A 25,211-nucleotide genomic window follows, 5' to 3' on the forward strand; every position below is an offset into this window, starting at 1 on the left:
GTGGGAGGCATATTTAAACAGCCATTTGTGTACATCTTGGAGTCTGCGCTAAGTATAGATATATCGAGAATTTTATCACGGTGTTGTTTACAAAGCGAAAGAAGCACGTCATATTAGAATTTGCAATCATAACATATCTTCTTTTTATATGTTATAGTTACTTTAAAGTAGTGTTTGTTTGCTTTCAGATTTTTGTTAAGTGCTTGGCTGCAGGATTTTGTATCTTGAATTTATTTGCTGTATTCCTAATAGTTATCAAAGGTACCAGCATTATAATTTAGTACGCGTTTCGTCTACATAAGACTCATCAGTGACGCTCATATCAAAATATTTATAAAGCCAATCAAGTACAAAGCTGAAGAGCATTAAGGATTCAAAGTTCCAAAAAATTGTGCCAAAAACGGCTAAGGTAATCTATGCCTGGGATAGGAAAATCCTTAGTTTTTTTAAAAATTCAAAGTTTTGTTAACAGGAAATTTATAAAAATGGTCAACACCGAAGTGTTGACTACTGGGCTGGTGATACTCTCTGGGATGAAACGTCCACCAGCAGCAGCATCGACCCAGTGGTGTAAATAAATATCAAAGGTACCAGGATTATAATTTAGTACGCCACTGTATCCACTTCATATGTTTATCACTGAAACAGGTCTATTAATCTTTTAGAATTGAATATGATTTGAACATGAAAATGATTGAATTAAGACCAGGAAAACTGGCGTTCTCAGTCAATGAAGACCAGGCAAACTGGCGTTCTCAGTCAATGAAGACCAGGCAAACTGGCGTTCTCAGTCAATGAAGACCAGATCTTTAATGAATGAAAACTTTCAATGGTATTTTTAAATGCATTGCATCTTTAGCAATAAACTTTTTTTTAAGGTAGGGAAATTATAATTTTGGTATTAAATATTCAAATTAAATGTACTTCAATTGGGAAAATATTGCATCAATTTTATTTCAAAATGATATGCTCATGAATACTTCATGAGTGATAAATACATGTACTCTAAATAGACACAATCAGTTATCAACAATAATAGTCAGAAATATTCATCGAATAAAAAATAACTCTAATCAATAACTGAGCTGCATCGGATAAAAAAATGACCTTATTCAAAAAATCTGTTAAATTATTCGGTATAAAATCAATATCTATGCAGAGTTGGAAATTAATTTGAATGTTCCAATCAAAGTCCAATACATGTACATGTATACTTACACTTGCATAAGGTCGATTTCTATCCCATGTAGTTCAACTTTAATTTTATATATATTTTTATTTTTCTGAAAAGTGATCTTAATATAGATTGATAGATAAAATTATCTTTGACGACAAAATTAACCATAAACAACATAAAAGATTAAACATTTGTATCTTGTCGAACAAGGTATTTCTTCACAATTTTATGATCTTTAAAAATACTTTGTTTATTTATTTGTGCTGAAGGAAGAATAATTTACCTTACATAAAAAACAATGGTTAATTTCTTGATCCATGAGGAGCCAACTCCAATTACCCTTCCCGGTCATAATCTATCCCTAGAACTGACGATAAATAAATCATGTGATTTGTGTAAAAAAACAATCTAATGATTCACAATTTTTTTCTCAAAAATGGCTAAGACAAATAATGATTTAATCATTATATTTATGACACAATAAAAACAAAAACATTAATAAACAATCCCAAAATAATAAATGTTAGAACTAAAAAATATTTTCTTGGTTGCTAATTTACATATTCAAAATCACTATCATTCAAGTGTTTTATCAAACAATCAAATCACAAATGATACCAAGAAGTAAAATGACACAGATATACATTTTGTATTTACAATTAAAATAATAGATAAAATAATATTGATACACCAAAACTTTATTGAATGTACAAATGTTTATTAAAAAAATGGCTCTTTATTTCCAGTTTTCATTAATACACTACTTAATTAAAAACCCTCCCCACTTTCCCATTTCTTAATACATTGTACACAGATGCATTTCAGAAATCTAATGCATTCTGGGTAATATTTTCAAAAGGAAAAACTTAATTGTAACTTCCTAAAAACATTTTAAACAAATTTATCAAAATTTCTTTTGAATCGTGTTCCAATTTGTTTTAACAAAATTTAACAATTTAATCATTTCAGATCTCCAGTAAGTTTACTTTAATATTATGCTTTGACTAGACACAAGACATATATTTTCTAATTAAACTAAAAAGGTGTGAAAACCACACAAATCACATCCTGTTTACATAGAAAAACACATAACAGAACATATTATTTATTTAAATCCACAATTATAAATCTTAAATGCTCAGCATTTTATTATACAATAAATGCAAATTTTTCAAATGACAACTTTAAAACATGATATTTTAACAACAAATTATGTTGCCATGACAATAATTTGACTAGACAAACTTTTATACACCTATTTTTCAAAAACAACATGTCACTGCAAAATAGCCAAAGAAACTTAGAAATTTTTTCACACAGATTTTAGAAAAAGAAAAACAATAATTGAAATTGTACATAGAAAAAAATCTTAAATACAAATCAAAATATAGTGAAAAGTAGAGGTAAACACTTCATCCTGCTAAAAAAGATTTGAATAGTAGTTAAATAATTTAACAATATATTGCTAATTCAAAACACTTATTTGCAAAATATATCAGATTATTGTCTTTTGCCTGGTAAATTTTTATTAAAGACAGCAGCAAAATCTTTTACACACCATGAAAGTTTATAAACCTTTCCTGGACAATGTGGCCACACTTAAAAATATTTTGGTGTGCCCAAACCCTACCCAAAAGTTGAGACAGTGGGTAGGTAGGTAGGCATTTTCTTTTTTTTTTTCCAAAAAAAAATTTGAAGTATCAGATGTTTATTAGTCTTCATGCCTATTTGATTAAAAAAAACCTTCTTCAAATCAGGACAATAAAAGAATTTGAGTAGGCAGCTTTTTTCTGGGTAGGTAGCGTTTGGGCAAACAAACCTATCATTTATTATGGCCTGTACTGTAAAAAACAAATCCCCCTTCATTTTCCTTTTGATTTTAAATAAAAGAAACATAATTCACATTGCTCATTTCTATTAAAAACTTATAATTTATGATGATGGGAGTTGTTAACGACCTTGACTGGCTATACAGCCCTTGCACGGTCAGTTATAAAGTAATTTTTATGGCAGTTGTTTTTATATTGGTACATGATACTAGACCAAGGGTAAGCCTATTGGAGTGTTCTGATGAGTAACTGGCATTTGTTTATAATTTGAATGGTTGATTTCCTAGCTTCTTTGCCAAATGATTGGATTAGGCTGTACATTCTAGTGCTAACTAAACAAGCTTACCACAAAATATACAAATGAACTCAGTATTACAGCCAGCCTATCAGTTATAAAACTTTCAGAACTCAAAAGCTAAATCCAGAAAAAAAAGTAAGATACTTAAGGTACTTTGTTATATCTATAGAAGGAGCAATCACAATTTAACAAAATAAAAATGCAGCTAAAATATTTCATAATAATACTTTCTCACTGTAAGAGATGTACATATTAAAGATTCAATCACATGGAAGACTGATGGATTGCATATTTATAGATAACCTTTGAACTCTTGTGATTGTCCCAGGCATATATATGCTATTTAGTATTTTCATTTATAAGTATACACAGTTTAAAGAAATGTTTTTCAAATCTCAAGCAATTGCAAATCATCTTCACTAGCTAGTGCAAGAGTTGTTGTTCTTTAGTAAAAAGTATATATCTATATAAACTGTAACCAACTTGTAATTGCAGATACTTTATTTTGCTTTTATTCCTTACTAGCCCTTTTCATGGCGATTTAATTTCACGATTTTCAAATTTGCTTGATGTAATTAAATAAGTAAAGATACCAATTTTTATATATTTGCGATGATTTATATTCACATCATTTTTCTGCTTGCGAAAGACACAAAAAAAAATCATTCACGAAAATTAGTTGTTTTACAGTAATTTTTTTCATTAATCTGGCCTTTTCATTTTACTTTTTTTTGAACATCTATATGCCTTATATGTAATAAGTCTTATTTGTATGATTTTTTCTAAAAAAAATTGCACTGTGCTGATTTTTACTACATTTCAAAATCAAAAACTCTTCCATTTTTTATCACATGTATAATATATACAGAATCGTACTGTCAATGTTTAATTTATATGAATTTTTGTCTATTTTTTTTAGCGTCTATAGCCTCTAAAATTGGTTGTCGCTTGGCTTGATATCTGGCTCGGAGTTCGTCTATCTCTCTCTCCATTTCAGGGTCAAGGTCAGCTAACCTGGCCTCTAGTTCTTCATACTGCAAGTTTCTTAACTTCAAAAACAAAATAGGTATTAAGTATAATAAAAGTAAAATAAAAATGGACATTTCAAGAACTCATAGTGAAGTTTATTAAGACTAACAGCAGAAAAAAAACATTGCATATTCCATAACAAATGTATGTAGTTATACCATTCAACAAAGAGAAAAGCATACATTCACAGCAAGTTGTAAAGATAAAGTGTAAGATGAAAAGACTTACAAAATGCATACTATCAAAAAGCATGCTCAGATAAGGAAAAGGGTTATGTCCCTTATATCACAATTTGAACAATTTATAATTATCTGCCTTTTTAGCTTCTTCTTTTGGAACCTTAGTATTAATGCAGTATGGTTTGATTTGAACTTATTGCTGTGGTTTAAGAAATAAATAAAAGAAAATTTGGGGTTTTTCATCAATAGAACAGCTTGACACAAAATAAACAAGCCTCAATTTGCTATCACAAGAATTTGAAGTAACCCAAGAAATCACATCATAGCTTCTGTATTCACAAAACTTTTATAGACTACCAAATGGTAAGGGTGTTTCTCAATGTTGAAGGTCGTATGATTACCTATAATTGCTTACATCCAGTTTATTTGAACTTTGGTGGAAAGTGTCTCATTTGCAATCATACCACATTTTCTTATTTCTTCATTGTCAATGAATCTGAAAACATATATACACTGTATAGCATGTTCACACTGCCACATTTTTGTAGGAAGCTCTGATTTGTTTCCCATGAAAAATGCAATAAAATTTCAACCATAGCCATTATGTGTTAAATGTATATATATAAAAAGGATCTATGAATCTGAACCTGCATCTCACTGTATGGCATGTTCATATGAAGACTGAGAAAAATGCAATGAAATTTCAACCATAGCCATTATGTGCTTAATGTATATATATAAAAAGGATAGATGAATCTTAACCTGCATCTCACTGTATGGCATGTTCACATGAAGACTGAGAAAAATGTAATGGAATTTAATGGCACCTGCAGAGGGAGGAAAAACAATATACACTGTTTCTCCTTTGGAATGGAATATAATAAGAAGGCTGTTATCATTCCTGAAATTAAAGAATAAAATATTCTGATTACTCACAAATTCAAAATCGCCATCAATGAAAGACCGTTGGAAGTGATGAGGGGGTGTGGCTGTTTTCGGTGACATTGATGGTGGCGCTATTTGCTGAGGTTGTTGTGTTGGTTTAGCTGCAGGTTTTTCTTTATCATTCTTCTCAAAATGGTCAAGATAAGATGGACGGTATTCATCCTTCCCTGCAGTGGCTGTCCCATGACCTGAAATTTTGCATTAAATGTTTTTTCCGATTTCTATAATATTTTATTGGCGATTTTTTAGAAGTATAGACTTATAATTTCAGCTTCAGATGTATAATATTGACTTTATGATGATTATTTATTAACCTGAATGCATCAAAACATTTATTTTGGAATTAAGAATACACCAAAATAAAAAACGTCAAAATTGCTCTTAATTTCTGCTGCTTCTACATCTTGAAATTTTACAACAACAAAAAAATCCATTATATGGTATTATCACCGCTGTTGTGTGTTAATGTGAAATGAATATAAAGAAAGCAGAAATCAAGATTATTTATTTATAGTCAATTATGCATTCCAGAATACAAAAAAATCAAAGGATATTGAGTACTGTGGATTCAATTATTTTTGTTGCTGCCAAATTTTCTATATTTTTATAAATATTTGATTAGCATACTAAAGTCTATACAAATTTTGCACTTTATTGAACTTCTAAATTGATAATTTACTCTTACCAAAGAAAGCATTGAAGACTTGATACTCCATAAAAAATTATATATTATAAATCCACAGTACTGTGGATTCATTTATTTTTGTGGGTTCCAATTTTTGTGAATTGCAGAAACCTTGCATTTTCATGGACATGTGATTTTGAGTTTCTGCCAAGGTCTGGATACAATTTTAAAGGAATTTTTATTTTATTGAACATTCAAATTTGTGGTTCACATGTACCTTAGAAATCCACAAAAATTGATACTCCATAATGAAAATTATGAAGTGGATCTCATTGGGGTCTAAGCGTGACGCGGGATTGCTGATTTTTTGTAAGCGTGACACGTGAAAGTCAAATTATTGTGCCGTGAAAACGGGAAATGAAGTCTAGCGGGACACGGGAAATTACAAAAAAAATTAGAATTGCTTACGTACATAGTGTAAGCGGGATACAGGAACCTGACAAAACAGTAAGCGGGATCCTGGATCAGAACCCCCCAATGAGACCCCCTATGAATCCAGAGTATATGAAATGATGTATTTTCTCGTAAGATGAAGAGAGCCATTCAATATGCCACCATGCTTAATCATTCAATATGTAAAACATCTTACGTTTCATTGTTCCATCGTCTTCGCTGTCTTCGTTAATCACCATGGTACCCAGCTCTGACTCCACCAGGGTCCCTACTGTGCCATTAGTACTGGAACCTGTAAAATATATCGCAACCAACAATAAATCAATCAATGTAAAATATATTGAAAATGAGGAGGTATCATTATTTATCCCCTAAAATTGCAAACAATGAAAATTTAAAATAGAAATCACTGGCAAGACACATTATAGCACTAACATGAAAAGATGTATTTGCCAAATTTAAAGAAATTAATAGATATGATCAAAATTCGCATAAAAAAATCCTTAGGTAGACATCAAGTTACAATACCTATACTTTGTAAAATTTTGTTAATTACTTTATCATTGCATGTAATTATTACTTTTTTTTTTTTGAAGAATTGACAAAAAGCTTTTAAATTATTGTTATTTCAGGAATCTGAATATATAGATATATGTATCAGACATCATAATGCCTGTCCTTTTTTTGCGATACTCATCCAGTAAAATTATTCGCATTAATAAATCGCTCACAATATATTTCTGTATTGGCAGTTTGATAGTACAGGTGACTATGTAAATTATAATTTATGACAAGAATTTTAAGTTACCTTGTGACTTCATTGTATCATTGTCACCTCTGACCATCGTACCTCCACCTTCTAATTCATCTTCACCCTCCTGGTAAAACAGACATAAAACAGACATTTATTTTTTAAATTTCTCAGTGTAACATTTTTTCATTAAAATAAACATTTACTTAAATGAAATTTAATGTTTAACTTTTCTGTAGAAAAAACATAAAAAAAATTGATTCAACAAATCAAATGAGGAATATTTGTGTACAAACTTCTCCTAGGTTATTTGTATTAAGTTGAACAAGATATTAATCTTTCAATGGTATTTTTAAATGTAGTGATTATTTAAATTGAAGATCCATTTTGTGTTCTGACTAATGTTTAAATTTGTGGGCTAATCAAACCATTAGATATCCGGAACTTTGAAAGTATCTGTTTGAATTTGCTGTGAGTGCTTATCTAATTCAACTTTTTCACATACTAAAGGAGTATGGGTAATCTTTTTGTTCATACAATAAATTTAAATAACTTTACATCATCGGATGAGCGTGTATTTTGTAAGTACGTTTAAACCAATCATAACATTTTGTTGTACGCTTTTGAAATTATTACCCAGAATGCATTTAATTTTGAATTTGACACTGCTCCAAATATTTTTTATCAATGTATCATCATTTATTTATTTGTAATCCACATAAATTTCTTAAAAAAGGACAATGATTTGTAATCATGTGGAGAAAATCCCTTACCGAATCATCTCCATTTGTCGTTATGCCTGCCTGCATTTCCAGTATTTCTCTAGCTTCTTGTATCATCTTCTGTAATGTTGTTCTGGGATTTGCTGACTTTACAAACTCATGCTGTATAAAATAAATAAGATACATAGATAAAATAGAAAGACAAAGGATATGAGGTATTCATCCACGACACAAAATCAGTTCATTACAACAGAAAAAAAGATGAAAAAGTAAATAAGTTAACAAACAGAATTTTTACTGTTGTTCTTCATCTCAAAGTCACAATTTTCTTCTCTTGTCTTCTTAATCTATCAAACATATATATAAACATTTAAAATCAAGAATATCTGCCATTGGGACAACAACAAAGCCAGTGTTATAGTCAATCTGATGAGTTCCCTTGGCAGGGACAAAACAGTTTTAATCTTTTGTACTAATAAGTCATTGTAAATTCAGAAATTATTGCGTGCATTTATTATCGGGATTTTGTCATTTTAGACTTCAATGCGATTTTAATTTTTATGATTTTGAGAAAAGTCCTGTTTTACTTCATTTAAAATATTTCAAAATGTGAGTTTAAATTATTTTGATTACAACTCTATTTTACAGTAATAAAAACCTCCCAATAATTTCTGAATTTACAGTAAATAGAAATGAGAACATTTAAAATGACTTGAACACTTACATTATTTCATTATTAACTGTAATCATGGTAATTGACCAGGTAGAGAGTGGTTTTTATAGTTATGTCCACCAAATTTCAATCAACCAGTATTTGCCAGTATTTACTACTGGTATGGTCATTACTAGAATTGACCACTTTTTTGCCAACCTTGACCTTGCCACAAGAGAAATCACTATAAGTGGAGAAATTTTGAATTTGAATTTGAAGATTAATAGTCCAATATTATAAATATTTAACTAAGCTTTAATAGATACTGAGATAGTCAAAGTTGGCAGTTGATGATTAAAATGGTGTAGTAAAACATAATTAGTTCCATGATATGTCTCCAACATAGTATTCTACGCCATCTCTAAAACCAGATTGATCACATAGATCCAGCATGGCTGAATCAAAATATAATACCCAACAAATAATAAGAAATCTTAAGTTATTTTAGCAGTTATCTCCCCTACACTACAGATTTCATACCTCCATGAGCTCCTCAGCTGTTGTTCTGAGTTCTGGGTTCTTTACAAGGCATTTAGATACAAAATCTATAAATTCTGTTGACCATTTATCTGGGTTCCTGAAAGATGGTGGTGGCTTGGTGGGTATCATAAATATAGCCTGCAAAATCAATTTTATGTTTATGTATATTCAGTTACATGTAAGACGAAGGATTCAATATTTACAAAAAACTATGATGATTAAACATGTATCTCTCATATCTATCTCCATTCAAATGATAAAAATCTGAGTTATTTTTCTTGGCTTAATGTTTTTACTGTCATTAAAGTGAGAGGGTTAGCGCTATAGAACCAGGTTTAATCCACCATTTTCTACATTTTTAAAATGCCTGTACCAAGTCAGGAATATGACAGTTCTTGTCCATTCGTTTTTGATGCATTTTGTTATTTGATTTTGCCATGTGATTATGGACTTTCCCAATTTATTTTCCTCTAAGTTCAGTATTTTTGTGATTTAAATTTTTTTGATAAAAATGTATTTTTTTATTAGCTATTCTAAACAGCATAATGTTATATAAGGGTATGAATTTATTTCTAAAACAAGTACTAATATAGTATCCTCCCCTTGAAACAATATGCCACTGATAAAGACTGGATGTGTTTGAAGCATTTTTTGGTCTAATTTTTCACAGAAATTTAAGATTTCCATTTTTTTGTCTTTTTCAACATTCAGAAACCTAAAACTAGAAAACATACAGTATCCATGATATCACCAAATCTTTTTCTGTTTTTTAGACTTTATATATAAGTATTGATTTATGTACTATCAATTATGCAGTCAGATTGAATCAAGTATGTCCTCTCATAGGCCTAATAAAAATAAAGTGTTTAAAAAAAACCTGGAAACTTGAATGTTTTTCTTAAAATGGGATAACTTACTCTCATAGGATGTATATCTCCATAAGGGGGTTTCCCTTCTGCCATTTCTAATGCTGTTATACCTGTAAAATATAACAATAAATGTACAGCATGTGTGCAATCAGGGAATTATATCATCTTAGTTAGAACCTGACTTCTGAAACAATTGTTTGTTACAGTGGCAGATCCAGAAATTTTCATTAGTGGGGGCCCATTGACTGCCTAAGAGGGGGCCCACTCCAGTCACGCTAGATTCCCTATATAAGCAACCAAATTATTCCCTAAAAAGGGGAGGCCCGCCCCCCTAAATCCGCCTTTGTGTAAAAATTCATTTATTGCCCTGTTTTCAGTGGAATGATAAAATTTACTTCTAAAAATTAAACAAAGTCCTGGAGATGGTACATCACACTACAGGGAGATAACTCATAAAAATCAGCTAAACGTTTTAATCACCTTGTATTTAGAAGGAAATATTAAGCTTTTTAATGATCAGCAGTAGTGTTTGTCAAAATGCTATATATCCAATGAAATTATTCCAAGAAAGTGTGTGGTTCAAGTTTTTTGAAATTTTTGTATTTTTGTCAAAGGGTAAAAGTTTAATAATAATTTGGCAAACTTTTATGAAAATTAAAAAAGCCGAATTTATTTTTGTCAGGGTGTTTGGTACAACCTTAAGATGGTACATAACTCTACAGGGAGATAACTCTGTAAAAATCTGCTGAACGTTCTTATCATTTTCTATTCTTTATAAGGAAATATAACAATGTATATATATTACGCTTCTCAATGATCAAAATTAGTGTTTGTCAAACTGAAATAAGACATTTTTAAAGTGTGTGGTTCCAAGTATTTTTTAAATTTTTGTATTTTATCAAAGAGTTCAAAGTAAATATTTGGTCAAAATATATGAAAATAAAACGAGCCAAACGAACTTTTGTCTAGGTGTTTGTGAATTACAGAAATGGTAGAGGACTTCATACCTAAACTCCATATATCTGCCACACAATCGTAGCCTATCTCTTGTATAACCTCTGGGGCCATCCAATATGGGGTCCCTATCACAGTATTTCTTTTGGCCATTGTATCCTGAAATAAATATCAACTATTAATACACTCAAATTCAAGTAATAATTCATGAGAGCTTATATTGATTGTACTACAGATTGATCCTGTATGCTAAATACTGTATAGTATTATTTTCGCGGGTGTAAATTCCTTGATTTTTATAGAATAAGGTGTACAAAATATTTTGTTGGTTTTATATTGGCAGTCAAAACTTTATTACAATAGAATTGTATGTGCAATTTTAAATAGTTGGATATTATTTTGTTGATTTTGTTTTATTTTCGTGAAAATCAGAAAAAAATAAGCCCCTGTAAAAATAACCTACTATTCAGTATTTGCTACAAGCAATAACAATTTTAACCAAATATATAGCTCTTGGATCTTTTGATGGAACTGCATAATTAATAAAAGTTCATCAAAAACAGAACTTCTGATCAATCTGAATTACATATTGAGAGGTTAATCTCCTTTTAAAAGTAAAATTACAAAAATACTGAACGCCAAGGAAAACTTCAAACAGAAAGTCCCGTTAGGAATGGCAGTATCAAAATCTCAAACACACCAATTGAATGGAAAACAACTGTCAAATACCTGATTTTGAACAGACATTTTCTTATGTAGAAAATGGTGGATTTAAGATGGTTTTATAGCTAGTTAAACCTCTCACTTAAGTTGGATTTCTGTGATGAAAATGTTTGGTCTCAGCATGAAAAGTCTACATTTCAGAAATTCAGAAGGGAAACCATAATATAAACACTGTAAATTCAGAAATTATTGCAATGTTTTTATAATTGCAAAAAAATGCAACAGGATTATAATCGCAATAATTTATACTTGCATTTTGAAATTTTTTATATGAATTTTACAGGGTTTTTCCAAATATTGCAAAAATTTAAATCGCATTTTAGTCTAAAATGACAAATTTGCAATAATAAATACACGCAATAATTTTTTAATTTACAGTAGTATTGTATAACTTACTGTTAATTGACCTGCCACACCAAAGTCTGCCAACTTAGCATGTCCCACAGTGTTGAGCAATATATTTCCAGCTTTTATATCTCGGTGAATTTTTCGTCTGGAATGCAGGTAGTTTAAACCATGTAATGTGTCCAACATCAGCGTAGCTATCTCGTCTTCTGTTAACTGTAAATATAATCATATTTAAACTATAATATAATATATATACTGAAAAAAGTAATATTTTGTGGAAACTTAGGTCTTTAATTCATGAGAGTCCTGATGGGTTATTCTCGTTCTTTGTGATTGGCGCATTTTTCGCTATCCTGATCTGTTTTTCTACAGATTTTTTTTCATATTTTCGTGACATGTGATGATTGAAATTTATTTTATGTGAATCGTGATTGACAAAAAAAAATAATTCCTGAATCGTGATGAGACCCCTCCCCCTCCCTCATCAGGCCCCTCATTTATGATTAGACCTTTGTAGATTACTAGATATTATAAAATTAACAACTATTTGTCACACCCCTATAAACCAGGACAATTTTCATTTGATTTCTATGGTTTGTTACTGTGACAGGGTGTGGAATTGACTGGTTTTGTTAGTTGTGTTGAGAATGAAGTTTCAATGAGACAACATACAGACCAACACAGCAAAAGACAGAAATATGTAATTGTAGGATAGGATGCATATAATTTTTTCAATCTATTATGTTTTTGTATAAATATGGTGTAATGTCTAATATAATTTCTGCCAATATAGGCACACCTCAGGCCTCTTCTGAGTAGTTTAGGATTCACAAAATGTCACTTCCACCACATTCATTGTACTGCATTAATTATTTAATAACAATTGATTATTCTAATGCAATTCATTTGTAACAATATTTTTCATTGGACGTTGACAGATACTCTGAAGGGGTAAATTCCACCAGTTCTACCAGTCCACAACTTAGAAATCCACCATTTTGAGATCCTATTTTTTTTTGGTATGTAATTTCTCACAAGATAAACATGAATATAAAATAGAAGATGTGGTATGATTGCCAATGAGACAACTCTCCACAACAGACCATGAAAGTCACATTTTGACACTCTCAAAATGTCATTTTACACCAAAATATTTGTTAAATGGTATTTATTTTAATATTAAAATGGACATAACTTGATTATACTGTTAACACTCTCAAGTTAAACTCAATTTGCTACAGTAAAATCTATGTTTTAAAAAGGCTGAGCTTAAAATACAATACAGCAATATCCTAATTTTTTTGACTGCATTTCACTTGCCCACATTTGATAACACTCACAAACCTCTTTTCCTAAATATTTTATTCTCCTGGTTTCAGCCAGGAGTTTCGGTCCAAATATAAACACTAAAAACTAAAGATTAGGTGCTCCGGAATTCGGGTAAGCAGTTCCTGCTACAGTGCACATGGAAAATTATGTGAGTATCACTTCTCTTAAAAATCTTATTAATGGTCTACTTAAAATCTATAACTAACATTTATTTTATTAACAAAAAATAATTCTAACATTTTCTTTAATAAACTAAGTATAAGTATGCACTCTCTGACTAAATACAAGTTTCAAATAAAATTTGTAATATAATTTTGAGAATAATTTAAGAATTTATCAATGGCACTATTTCAAGGGAGATAACTCTACTTCATAAAATATTGCCAATAGCTGTTCATTTTTAAATGAAAAATGAACAAATTTGATACCCGATTTATATAATTCCAAGGCCGTTAGTTGGCACCAGAATTGACGAAGCAGCGTATCTATTTTGGATGGGCAAATATCCACTTTTTTATATGGGACCAGCTCTGACGTCCCACGGCCCCAGCTTGTCTGGCAAAACAGAGTAATCTCAGACTAGTAACAGATCTACACTTTAATTGAAAATATGTATGCAAGTTATCTAAATCTACACTTTTTATTGTCATGTTTCTCTGTCTTAATATTCATTTTGAGCTCAAAAAAGGTATTTGCAAAACTGCAATCAGATAAAACTGGTTTTTTTTTAAGGGATTGGCTTCCCGTCTGACACACTCAGTTTAGAGGCCTACAAACTTCCACAGTGTAAACCTGCATGCATATAACTATTGATGTTGTTTATTATTGAAATACTACTTCCCTTTGCAGGTCCAGTTGAAATAAAAAAAAAAAGTTACGCATTTTTGGTCAAAATTACATGTTTTAAACTACTGTACATAGCAAGATCAGTTTCACTCTGACCTAAGAACTGCTGTGGTGTATGTGTTTACTGGGGTCTACTCTACATGCAGACTACAGATGGATAAATCTGTCAGGATCCCTTGTTTTTCCAGGGCAAGAAATGGGACGCAAAATTGGCAAAATTGATGCTTTTTGCACCTGATAACCAACTTGGTGCAAAAGATTTATCTCCTGATAATACTTACAGTTTTATTGCGTAATCTCATTATATCTGATACTGATCCTGCCCCACAATATTCCATTACGATCTGAAATTATAAAAAAGTAAAGGCTATTCCAACTAAATCTGAATTTTGCATGCAAGTCACACATGTCTTATAAAAGTCCTCATTCTAACAAAAATATAGTGCTAAAAATGAATACAGAGAAAATTTAGGGTAAAAGTACAATTGTAACCAAACAAATCAAATACTTAAAATGGAAATTTAGAGGTAACCATGGTAACTGTAGTCTTGAAAGTCTGCAGCTCATCATTTTCTTGTTTTCTGATAAAATTGTTTTATATCTTTTTAAAATCTATTTTACCACTCTCTTCAGATTGATGTTGGGTATGTGCCAATGCTCCAGTCCATGTTGAAGACTGTACTTCATGAACTTTGACCCGTTATGGTTTTCTTTTACAAATTGTGACTTGGATTGAGAGTTGTCTTATTGGCACTCAAACCAAATTTGGCCATAAAAAAGAATAGGTTTGTTTGCCCAAACGCTACCTACCCAGAAAAAAGCAGCCTACTCAAATTCTTTTATTGTCCTGATTTGAAGAAGTTTTTTTTAATCAGATAGGCATGAAGACTAATAAACACCCGATACTTCAATTTCTCTTTTTGAAAAAAAAAAAGAAAATGCCTACCTACTTACCCACTGTCTCAACCTTTGGGTAGGGTTTGGGCAAACCAAATTTTTTTTAATTGTGGCCTAAATTCATATACCTACTTACCGGTAATATATTCTAACTGTTTTTTATTTGGTGTCTTTAAGCAAAGTGCAGGGTTGAGTCTTTTGATTTTCAAATCTTGAAGATTATAACATGACAAACTCTGCAAAAACTTACCCATAAGTCTGTGTTTTTGAAATAACTTCCATAATATTTAACTATGTATGGACTATCACACTGTTGCATTATGGATATTTCTTTAATGATTTCCTGTAGATCAGTATCCACTGGTACCTGTTTGATGGCCAGAACCTGACCGGATTCTTTATGGAGGGCTTTATACACACTGCCATAAGACCTGTTACAAAACAAAGTATAATTAGTTTTCTCGTTCGAATTGTTTACCATTTGTCTTTTTGAGGGCTTTAATCAGCTGACTTTGCAGGCTTTGTTCATTGTTAAAGGCCATACAGTGACCTATAGTTCTTAAAAACCTGTGTCATTTGGTCTCTTGTGGAGAGTTGTCTCATTGGCAATCATATATACAACATCTTCTTTGTTATATATACACACAAAATGAAGTCATTCCTAATTTGAACACTATAACACCTAAAGACATCAATGAAAGCTTTGAAACTTAAAATGTGTTGTTTCTTTTTAATAGACGATCAAAATTAAAATTGAAGATTGAGCTGTCATGCTAAGTAATTATATATGTACAGGAAAAAGGCACACAAATAACATTTGTACAAGTTCTACAAGTTACAACACATCAAAACAATGTCAAATTCATTATTCATCTAAACTAACTTTTGATTCAAATTGTTAAAAGACCCATGCATCAAATAAATTTATAAGATATATTCAATTTCAATTTTTTGGAGTGCCTATTCTATGTATTCATGCTATTACAAAAAGAACACTTAAGAATTCCCTTCGTTGAATTTTGCGAAAGGTACCTATTTGAAATAAATGTTCAATTTGTTCTCGTCTGGAATATATATATCATGTATAGAATAACATATTTTCACAAAATGTTGGTTTTCCTGTTTGAATGGTTTTACTATAGTAATTTTTTGGGACGCTTTATAGCTTGCTGTTTAGGGTGAGCCAAGACTCCATGTTGAAGATCGTAGCTTGAACTATAATAATTATATATAAATAATAGTTTACTTTTTATGAATTGTTACTTGAATGGAGAGTTGTCTCATTAGCCCTCATACCACACCTTCCTATATCTATTTACCACTAGACGTTCAGCCAACAATTACAATCAAGGACATAAAGAAGAATAGGTGTGTTTTCCCTTACCCTACCTACATTGACGAGGGGGGATAGGAGGGGTCTTGATCCCGAAATCCCGGACTTAAAAAAAAACGAAATCCCGAGGTTCCGAATTTAAATAAAGCAAATCCCGACATCCTGAAATCCAAAAAAAAGGATTCCCGGATCCCGAAATCCCGAGTTTTAAAACACCCGATCCCGGAGTCCCGATAAAGGTCCTATCCCCCCTCTACATTGACCTACCCAGAAAATACATTGTAGCTGTGTACTCAAAATCTTTTTTTTATTCAGATAGACATGAAGACTTGTACCCATTTAACATGTCTAGTGCTTACATTTCTCTCTGCCAAAAAAAAAAAAAAGAAAATGCCTACCTACATATGTCATGTATGTACCTACCCACTTTCTCAATGTTTGGGTAGAGTTTGGACAAACCACAATATTATTAAGTGTGGCCCAATCTTTAGCATGTTTAGTTTATTGACACATTTAAGTAGTTTATATAATTGCTATATATTCCTACCCTCTTCCTATTTTACAAATAATATCAAATACTTCATCAGGTGGTTTGGCTAAACTTTCATCACTTAGTTTGGTCAGCTCACTACAATATACAACAATAGTAATTACAATATATTATAAAAGTTTTGCCGGACCCAACAAATGTTGACTAGACCTTTATTTTCACTCAAAAATAAAATGACTCTTTCATTTTGTCATTTGAACAATTCATTTTTATTTGGTTAAATTATATTGTAATATGTTATTCATATTCACAAACATCGTAGTTTACTGTCATTGACTGTTATATTAATACAAAAATGATGATCCAAAAGTAATTCCTCTCAGGTGTACTTTTGACACAAGATAATCATCATGATCATTGGTTGGTTCATTTTGGTCAAATTCGAAATCTAACTCATAGTCTCAATCATTATCCCTACATGATGATATACATGTACTATAAATTCAGGAATTATGTGTGCATTTATCATGTTTGTTATTGCGATTTTGTCATTTTAGAATAAAATGCAATTTAATTATTGCAACATTGAGAAAAATCCTGTGTGATTCATATAAACAAATCGAAATGAGATTTAAGATTATTGGGATTATAACATAACCCTGTCACAATTTTCCAATAATAAAAACCTTGCAATAATTTCTGAATTTAAAGTACAAGAATTACTATCAGACAAGTCCTCGATGCTTATTTCCTGAACATCCTTACTAAAACTAGTAACAGTAGCTAAAGCTTGGAAGTATCTGAGGTTGTTCATAATTATATACAGACTCGTTGGTTGGTTATTAGTTTGCACAGGTTCAAGCTCAACTACCTGACCACAGAAGAGATGTTTATTTTTACTTTTAGATTGTCACTGATACTACGTTTTCCATGTGAAATGCAGCCATATAGTGCAGGTCATCCTGTTGTTGTCCATGTTGTAAACCAACCATGGGCACCCCTCTTGCCATTTTGATCAAATGACCTACATGTATTAGGCCTCTTTTCCTTTTCATATAAGGACTGTAATCTAGGGAAGATCTTCTTTGGCTCAACTAAAATTGAGAATGGAAATGGGGAATGTGTCAAAGAGACAACAACCAGACCATAGGACAGACATAAGCCGAAGTTCACCAATGGGTCTTCAATGCAGCGAGAAACTCCCACACCCGGAGGCCCTGTTAGAGGCTACCTTTATATCTTGAGGTCTACAACACTCTTCTCGTTTTCTTTTTCAGGGCTGTGTACCATCCATCCAAGTATTTCAAATAATTATGACGTCTTGCAAGGCTTAATTTTTTTCAGGGATGCCTCAGAAAATGATTAATATACATGTAGCCTTGCAAGACGTCATTATCATTTGGACTACCATCCAAGCAGCTCACAGGTCCACCACTGTACAACCCCAAGTATTACACTTGGAAACCCTGTCCAGTTCCTTGCCTATCACCTAGACATGTGACGGTCATCTTATGACCTGGTCAAACCTCATGACCATACCCTGTCCAAACATCTAACCCTCAATCTTTGGATCTAAAGCCATAAAGGCAGAGCTCTAAGCTGCTAACGAGCACAAGAGGACTGAAATTGGACTGAGACATCATGCTAACTCAGGGTTCTCGCTAAGGAATTTTTAAGGCGAGTCCATTTAGATATTTCTGTTTAACTGTGCTCAGTTTATATGGGGACGAAGTCCCCAATAACAGTAGAAAATTCAATAAAAAAAAAAATCGGGAAAATTTGGGGTACTAATGAACTCAAAATCGTTCAATTTTTTTTTATGTCATGTTTTGAATTCCTGCATCTGCGCAGAAATCTACAATGTACTTCCTTTTTTCCGGTCTCGTTTGCATGAAATTTTGAGTAAAATACATATTTATCAGTCCAGTATAGAATAGGAAGAAACGCAATATCAATTTCATTTTAAATAATTTCTTGATATGAAAAAACGTTACCTAATGATAGCGTTTCTTTGTTTACATTGCATATGACGTCATAACTAAAATAACGTCACAACTAAAATCCCTCACAACAGAACCAAAATCGGAAACGTTACGGTATTTCCGTTTTGAAATTAAGATGTGTTTGAATTAAAAAAAAATCATAGACTTCGTCCCCTTTCACAGGTAATGCCTGCCTCATATTATAAAATATTTCAATCTTGATGCATCTGTGTCTGTGCAGTGATCGGGAAGGTCGTGCGCCCTGCGCCTATAGCGCATATTGACCAGAAATGGCGCATAGAGTGACAAATGTAAGCGCCCACGTGGCGCACGATATTTTTCACATCGTTTCGAAACGTTTAGATATCGTCAAATGGATTTCCGATCGTTTGCATGCCGCCATGTGTGTGTACACAACTGTATAATGTTCCTCCAATCATAGGAGCACCTATATACATTTTTGGGACGTCTCGGTTGTTTTCCTATGGTAATAGAACCATGAAGTTTAACGTCTCAGGTGTTTTCCTATGGTAATAATAGAACCATGCAGTTTAACTGATATCCCAAAAAACGTAATTAACCATCATTCATGATACAATTTTTTGTAAAGAACTTTAAATTTGTGAAATTTGGCTATTACAGACGAGATTTAACTCTAATGATAATCTTTTAATTTAGTTTAGCTTGCTATTACAAGGCCGTAACTAGGCATCTTATTTTAGTGAGGCAAAATAATTGAGCCGAGCGAAGCGAGGCGTTAAATTTTTTTGGAGGGTATGAATGAATGGTGCAAAATCCTGCGTTCTAGGCATTTTTAGAGAGTTTGATAATGTTTTGAATTTGGACAGTTTTTATATAAATTGTTCATATTTAAAGACTTTTACTAATACCAAATTTTTAACAACTTTATTTGAATTTGTATGTAAGATAATCATCCAAATATCAATTTAAATCTGCCGCCAGAACATAGAACAAACATCGATTCAGTAGAGTTTGCCAATTATTTCTATGGTGGGTTCAGTCAAATTGTTTTAGAATCATAACTTTGGTCTGCTGATATCCTTATCGCGATGAACATGGAGCATGGCAAGACCGCACAACCTCTCGCCACTCATGTATGCTCTTTTCCTAGATTTCAGTCGTTTCAGGGCAGTCTGTGTTTCTAAAGGTAGCACATTATCATCAACACAATGATCAATGTCTTCTTCCAATTCCTTCTCCATCAGCAATTCGGTAGCAGCATCGGTAGTAACAGTTTTGTTTGCAAAAGGGAATTAAGCTTTCCTATAAAGGCTAGCATCATCATACAGTCTCAGTTACAAAATATTAAACTCGCTTGTATGCTGACAAAGAGTAAACAAACTAGGGATAGAATGGGATAAGATACATGTATATGATCTATCTATAGAGTAAGTATATATGATATGGGTACAGGGGAATTAAAATGGAGTTTTGACGTTTACATGTAGGTCCGTAATTTCAAATTATTTCTGGAAATAGTCGGTGGTATTTTAGTTCCAGAATCTATAAATTTAGGGGTTAGGGGTTGGGGGTGTCTGATTCCGAAACCCCGAATATAAAGAAATGAAATTCCGTAGTCCCGAATAAGTAAAGACAAAATCCTGTGATAAAGGTTCTATACCATTCCTCAATAATGTCAAATTGGAATATGGGATGTTCTTTCAATTTTTAAGGTTAAAGAAACATGGATCATGAAAAACTAATCCATGCATGTTTCATATTATTTATATTTTATTTATCTGTAAAGAGAAAGATTAAAGTTGATGAAACGGAGAAATGAATACACAGACAGGACTGCCCCCTTGCGATGCCGACTACTTGATTTGTCAGTCTACTTATCGTTTTTTGATTGTTCTAATGAAGTTATATGCAATACGCAGACTACGTTCACAAACAAATTAGTTTACTAGAATTATTCCTTCTTTACCTTCAGTGTCGCTTTTCCTTTTTCTGCAAGAGCCTGTTTTTAACCAGAGATCCATGATGATTATCGTTACTAGGTTAATGTAATTGAGAAACATCACCCGTTGAGATGCTGAGTTATATCCAGGAAGAATAGTTTAAAGGAATGATGAAAAGTTATAGAAATTAAGGTTGAGACAGAACAACAAAAGACTATTTTATTTGTATATATGTATAAAAAAATTAATCAGTGTCGAAATTTTAGTGAGGCAATTGCCTCACTTGCCTCAAGGGTAGTTACGGCCTTGTATTATTTCGATTGAAAACCCCCGAAGCCTTTTTATGAATATAGTTTTTGTCTCCATAAAAGGCGCTTAACTGTCCTTGCCGTTTTTTGGTCTTTGGCTCGTTTTGACATTTTGTAAACATGACTTCAGCGAATTATTGTTTTGTTCTATCAACTAATGGTACTCTCTACTGTTATTCTTGTCGTCGTGATAAAGTAATAATAATAATACAAGAAGTGCAGAGGAAGTGCCTGAAATGTCTTCTAATACGGAACGCCTGGAATAAGTATGATATCGACGAAGACCCAAATTTATTGTTAAAAAAAACCCAACATAAACATGAACAAGTCAAGGCAACAGTACCAGTTTAAACATTGTAAATAAAGGTTATCTTTAATATTGTCCGTTTTGCAAGAAGTTATTGTATATTCATTAAAATTACAGAATCACAGGAACAATATCCATGATATTATTTAAAATCATAAAGATAAGTTACAACACCTCTTTGGCAAAAAATAATGATACTTTTTATTTTTTTTACAGAGGTCAATTCAAATGGCCCACTCATTTGACAACATGGCCCATTATTTTTTAAAATGGCCCATTGAATTTATTTTTGAGGGGCCCTGGGCCCATAGTGAAAAAAACCTTCCAGATCACTGTCTGTGGACTCACAAGTTTTGAAAATGGTGAGTCCAGACAGATTTTGATAAGTCTAGGACTCATGGGGTCGCCTTAGTGAGAACAATGCTAACTTGAAACTTCTGAAGAAAAAATGTAACAGGATCTGTGTGTGTGTATCTGTTTGAAGTGATTTGTTTTATTTATTTATTTTTTAGTTTGTGACAGCATCATTTTAAGGATGGTTTTATTATCTTCTTCAGAAATCACAGACCTGATGAAGTAAAATTATATATGATACTCACCTTTGATTACTCATTTTAAAGAATAAATTGTCTACTATCCGTCTGGATTCATGGAAAAAAGTTTTAAAGTGAAAACAATGAAAGTTCTGATGTTTTCGTCTTGTCCGGAAGTAAATCAGGAAAGTCGTTCGTGTTCAATGAAAAGCTTTTTCTCTAGCCACAATGTGCCATCTTTCAAACGTTAAATTGATTTTTTAAGTTTCCGACAATATGCCGACCTTGTCTGATTATTTTTCTATTTCCTCAATAAAGATTAATTTTAGTATAGTATTTTTATTTTTAGTTAAACCAGCAAATCATTCAACAAAGCATACATTCTTAACCCAAAATGCCAGGTCACATGACTGTCATGTGATCTAACAAAAAATATAGAAGAATGGCATCTTCAGTGAAATTAGCTCCACTTCCTCAAATAGAAAAACTGTCAGAACGTGTAATCAGAATATTAGGATGCAATGCAAGACCAATGACTTTACAAGGCACAAATTCCTACTTGATTGGTAAAGGTGACAGGTGAAATTTCAATAAAATATTACACTCAGTTTGATGTCAGTGATGATCAAATATTAAAATCATCATCAAAATTATATAATTTATCTAGGCTATACTATAGTACTGAGTATTGGCTTTAGCCTAAAGATGTTCTACATCTGACATCTAGAACATGTTGAAGTTGAGTCTTGGGCTAGCACATGATGATATTTGAACCTAGGTGTGTGAACTCAGAATGTCTCTTTTAATGTACAGTGGCAAATAGTTGTGTGTATATATAGAATGTAGGACAGAAAGTCACAGGACAAAAAGTCACAGACAAATAGTCACAGACAAAAAGTCACGGACAAAAAGTCACAGGACAAAAAGTCAAAATGCATTTTTTCTGATTATTTTCTTTGAATAACATGAATAAAAAAAGCTTATTTTTAACAAAATATTTTTGTATTTTCTTTAACTATTGTATAAAAACCAACTTTGTAAACAAAATTTATCAAAAAAATATCAAAGATGAACAAATAATTGTTAAAAAAACAAAATGTCAAAGTGGCTTGGCACTTCAATGGCTTCATGGTGCCAAGAAATCTTTCTTTTGTATGATTAACATCAAATAAATCTTCATTTTGCAAGTATAATGACACATTCCCTAAACTTTAATATAAATATATGTATTAAAAAGTAAATTTTGCAAGATATTTCTCTTATATATTCAAACAATTGTCAACAGATTATTTGTGACTTTTTGTCCTGTGACTTTTTGTCCTACCAAATTTGTGACTTTTTGTCCTACCAAATTTGTGACTTTTTGTCCTGTGACTTTCTGTCCGTTTACCATATATTCAACCTAAGACTGCTATAAATTAATGTGTTGTAGTAGGCTCAGATTCAACACAAGAAGATATTAGGTAGCAATACACTGTTAGGAGTTTAGTTTGCATTGGCCCTGGTGGATTTTTCAAATAGGAATGTAATTGTGTAATAAAATTCATTTTCAGACAGCTGAGTACTAACTTAGCCTTCAAAGATGGTTTATAAGAGCATTAAAATTATTTTTTACACGTTTAATGGGCTATTTTCTGTATGACAATCCATATTTTCATAGCTTAAGACTGGCCATCGGTTCAGAAACTAATGTAATATTTACAAACATTTTTTTTCTACACGAAGTTTCTGATGCAATTTTACAAAAAAATGAGATGAAAGACATATGATTTTCATTGGATTTACTGAATGATATATGTACACAGTTTAAGAAAAGGTATTACTTTAAGCGATTGAAATTCTACTTTTAGCCAAATTTTGGGGAGATATATATATGTGACATCTTTCCCCCTTTTTGCAATATTTTATAGCAAATAAATGCAGATTGTTGCCATGGATACACCCAAAAGAAATTATATTTTACCATTTTATATTCTGGATATAAAATCTATGAAGGATTCTGACTACATACATGTATGCACATATATAACACAAACAGTTTACAAGCTTATATATACATGTAACTAATTTTGCAAGAAAGCAATGAAAAGGGGATGGTAAAATTTATGAGGGCAAATTTTAGTATTTTTTCCTAACTGTTTATTGCAACCTTAACCCCCCAAAAAACCAAAATGGTTCTATTTAACATGTATATTAATTTATAAAATTTATGCCAATTATAATTATTACCACAGAAGCATTTCCATTCAGGAGGATCATGAAAGGTTATTAAAACAGAAAATAGAATTGATCCTTTTCAGCAAAGCATATATATCAGTAAGGGGACTTACCTAAATGAGTGATTTTCTAAATCACTGATTCAAGTAATATTATTTCCATAAAAGTTGGAAGTGAGAGTTGTCTTTCTCTAATAATCACCTATTTAAGTAGTACAAATTAATTACTAGAAGAAGTGATTTAATTTTATGTACATGTACATGTAGCTTTAAATATACAATACTGATCCAGGGACTAAATATGTTTATAAACTTATCAGAACCAACATCTGCACTGATAGGATGACCAGGTCATGTCAGGTGATGACCTTGTACTGAATCTAGGATAGTGAGATAAAAATGACTTGTTTAAGTATCATATCTCATGCAATTTCCCTCCCAAAATTCACTTCTTGAATAAGTATCACTATTTTGATGACCCCCACTAATTCATATTGTTGCATTTACACATGAACCATTCAACCTAAGCTTTTCAAATTTTAATATGTTGATACTGATGACAGAATTGAGGTCAAATTTGACATTGACGATTTTCACTTTCACCGTTCATCAGTTATGGTTCTTGTGATATTGCCAGGACACAAAATTAAATGTTAATAAATCCGGTTTGCTGTCGTTGTGACAGCCTCTAAGTCTTGTTTCAACTAAAATAGAATTTGCAGCTAAATGACAGCATCAAAGGCATAACCTTACTACTAAAAAGAAGCAAAAAGTTTTTTTTTTTCATTTTACTAATGAAAAGATATTATTTAAACCTATGTGTTAATTTTTTTTTACTAAAACTACAAAATCACGTTTTGTGACAAAACTTCGAATTTGCTACTCAAATAAGTGATTTAAAAATCACTTATTTCAATAAGTCCCCTGACTGTATATGTTGATCTTTATATTATA

General features: G+C 31.5%; 2 protein-coding genes across 3 annotated transcripts in view; one reads left to right on the top strand and one right to left on the bottom strand.

Moving 5' to 3' along the window:
- Nucleotides 1-929: 929 nt before the first annotated feature.
- On the bottom strand, nt 930-22,251 carry LOC139499579 (serine/threonine-protein kinase 3-like). Its single transcript, XM_071288323.1, has 13 exons — nt 22,108-22,251; nt 17,047-17,127; nt 15,417-15,597; nt 14,551-14,613; nt 12,143-12,307; nt 11,077-11,182; nt 10,118-10,179; nt 9,201-9,338; nt 8,060-8,170; nt 7,344-7,413; nt 6,732-6,827; nt 5,449-5,645; nt 930-4,353 (listed from the first exon to the last, which is right to left on the bottom strand). Exons 1-13 carry the CDS (start codon nt 22,119-22,121, stop codon nt 4,195-4,197), a joined length of 1,443 nt encoding a protein of 480 aa, XP_071144424.1. The 5' UTR covers nt 22,122-22,251; the 3' UTR covers nt 930-4,194.
- A 196-nt stretch (nt 22,252-22,447) lies between these two features.
- The window catches only part of LOC139499581 (endoribonuclease LACTB2-like), a 273,549-nt gene continuing 270,785 nt past the window's right edge, over nt 22,448-25,211 (top strand). Inside the window, exon 1 of one of the 2 annotated variants that reach the window (XM_071288325.1) lies at nt 22,448-22,620. In XM_071288325.1, the coding sequence (XP_071144426.1) occupies nt 22,484-22,620 (137 nt within the window). In that variant the 5' untranslated portion in view covers nt 22,448-22,483. The remainder of the gene's footprint in view (nt 22,621-25,211) is intronic. The other variant, XM_071288326.1, reaches the window with a different exon arrangement.

Source organism: Mytilus edulis, chromosome 12, assembly GCF_963676685.1.
Source record: "Mytilus edulis chromosome 12, xbMytEdul2.2, whole genome shotgun sequence".
Lineage (NCBI taxonomy): Eukaryota > Metazoa > Mollusca > Bivalvia > Mytilida > Mytilidae > Mytilus > Mytilus edulis.

Excerpts from the sequence above, each read along its gene's own strand:
- LOC139499579 (XM_071288323.1), bottom strand. Across the intron at positions 15,598-17,046 it reads ATTTGTAAAATAGGAAGAGG|GTCTTATGGCAGTGTGTATA; the intron begins GTAGGAATATAT and ends GTTTTGTAACAG. Across the intron at positions 9,339-10,117 it reads GAGATATACATCCTATGAGA|GCTATATTTATGATACCCAC; the intron begins GTAAGTTATCCC and ends TTGATTTTGCAG.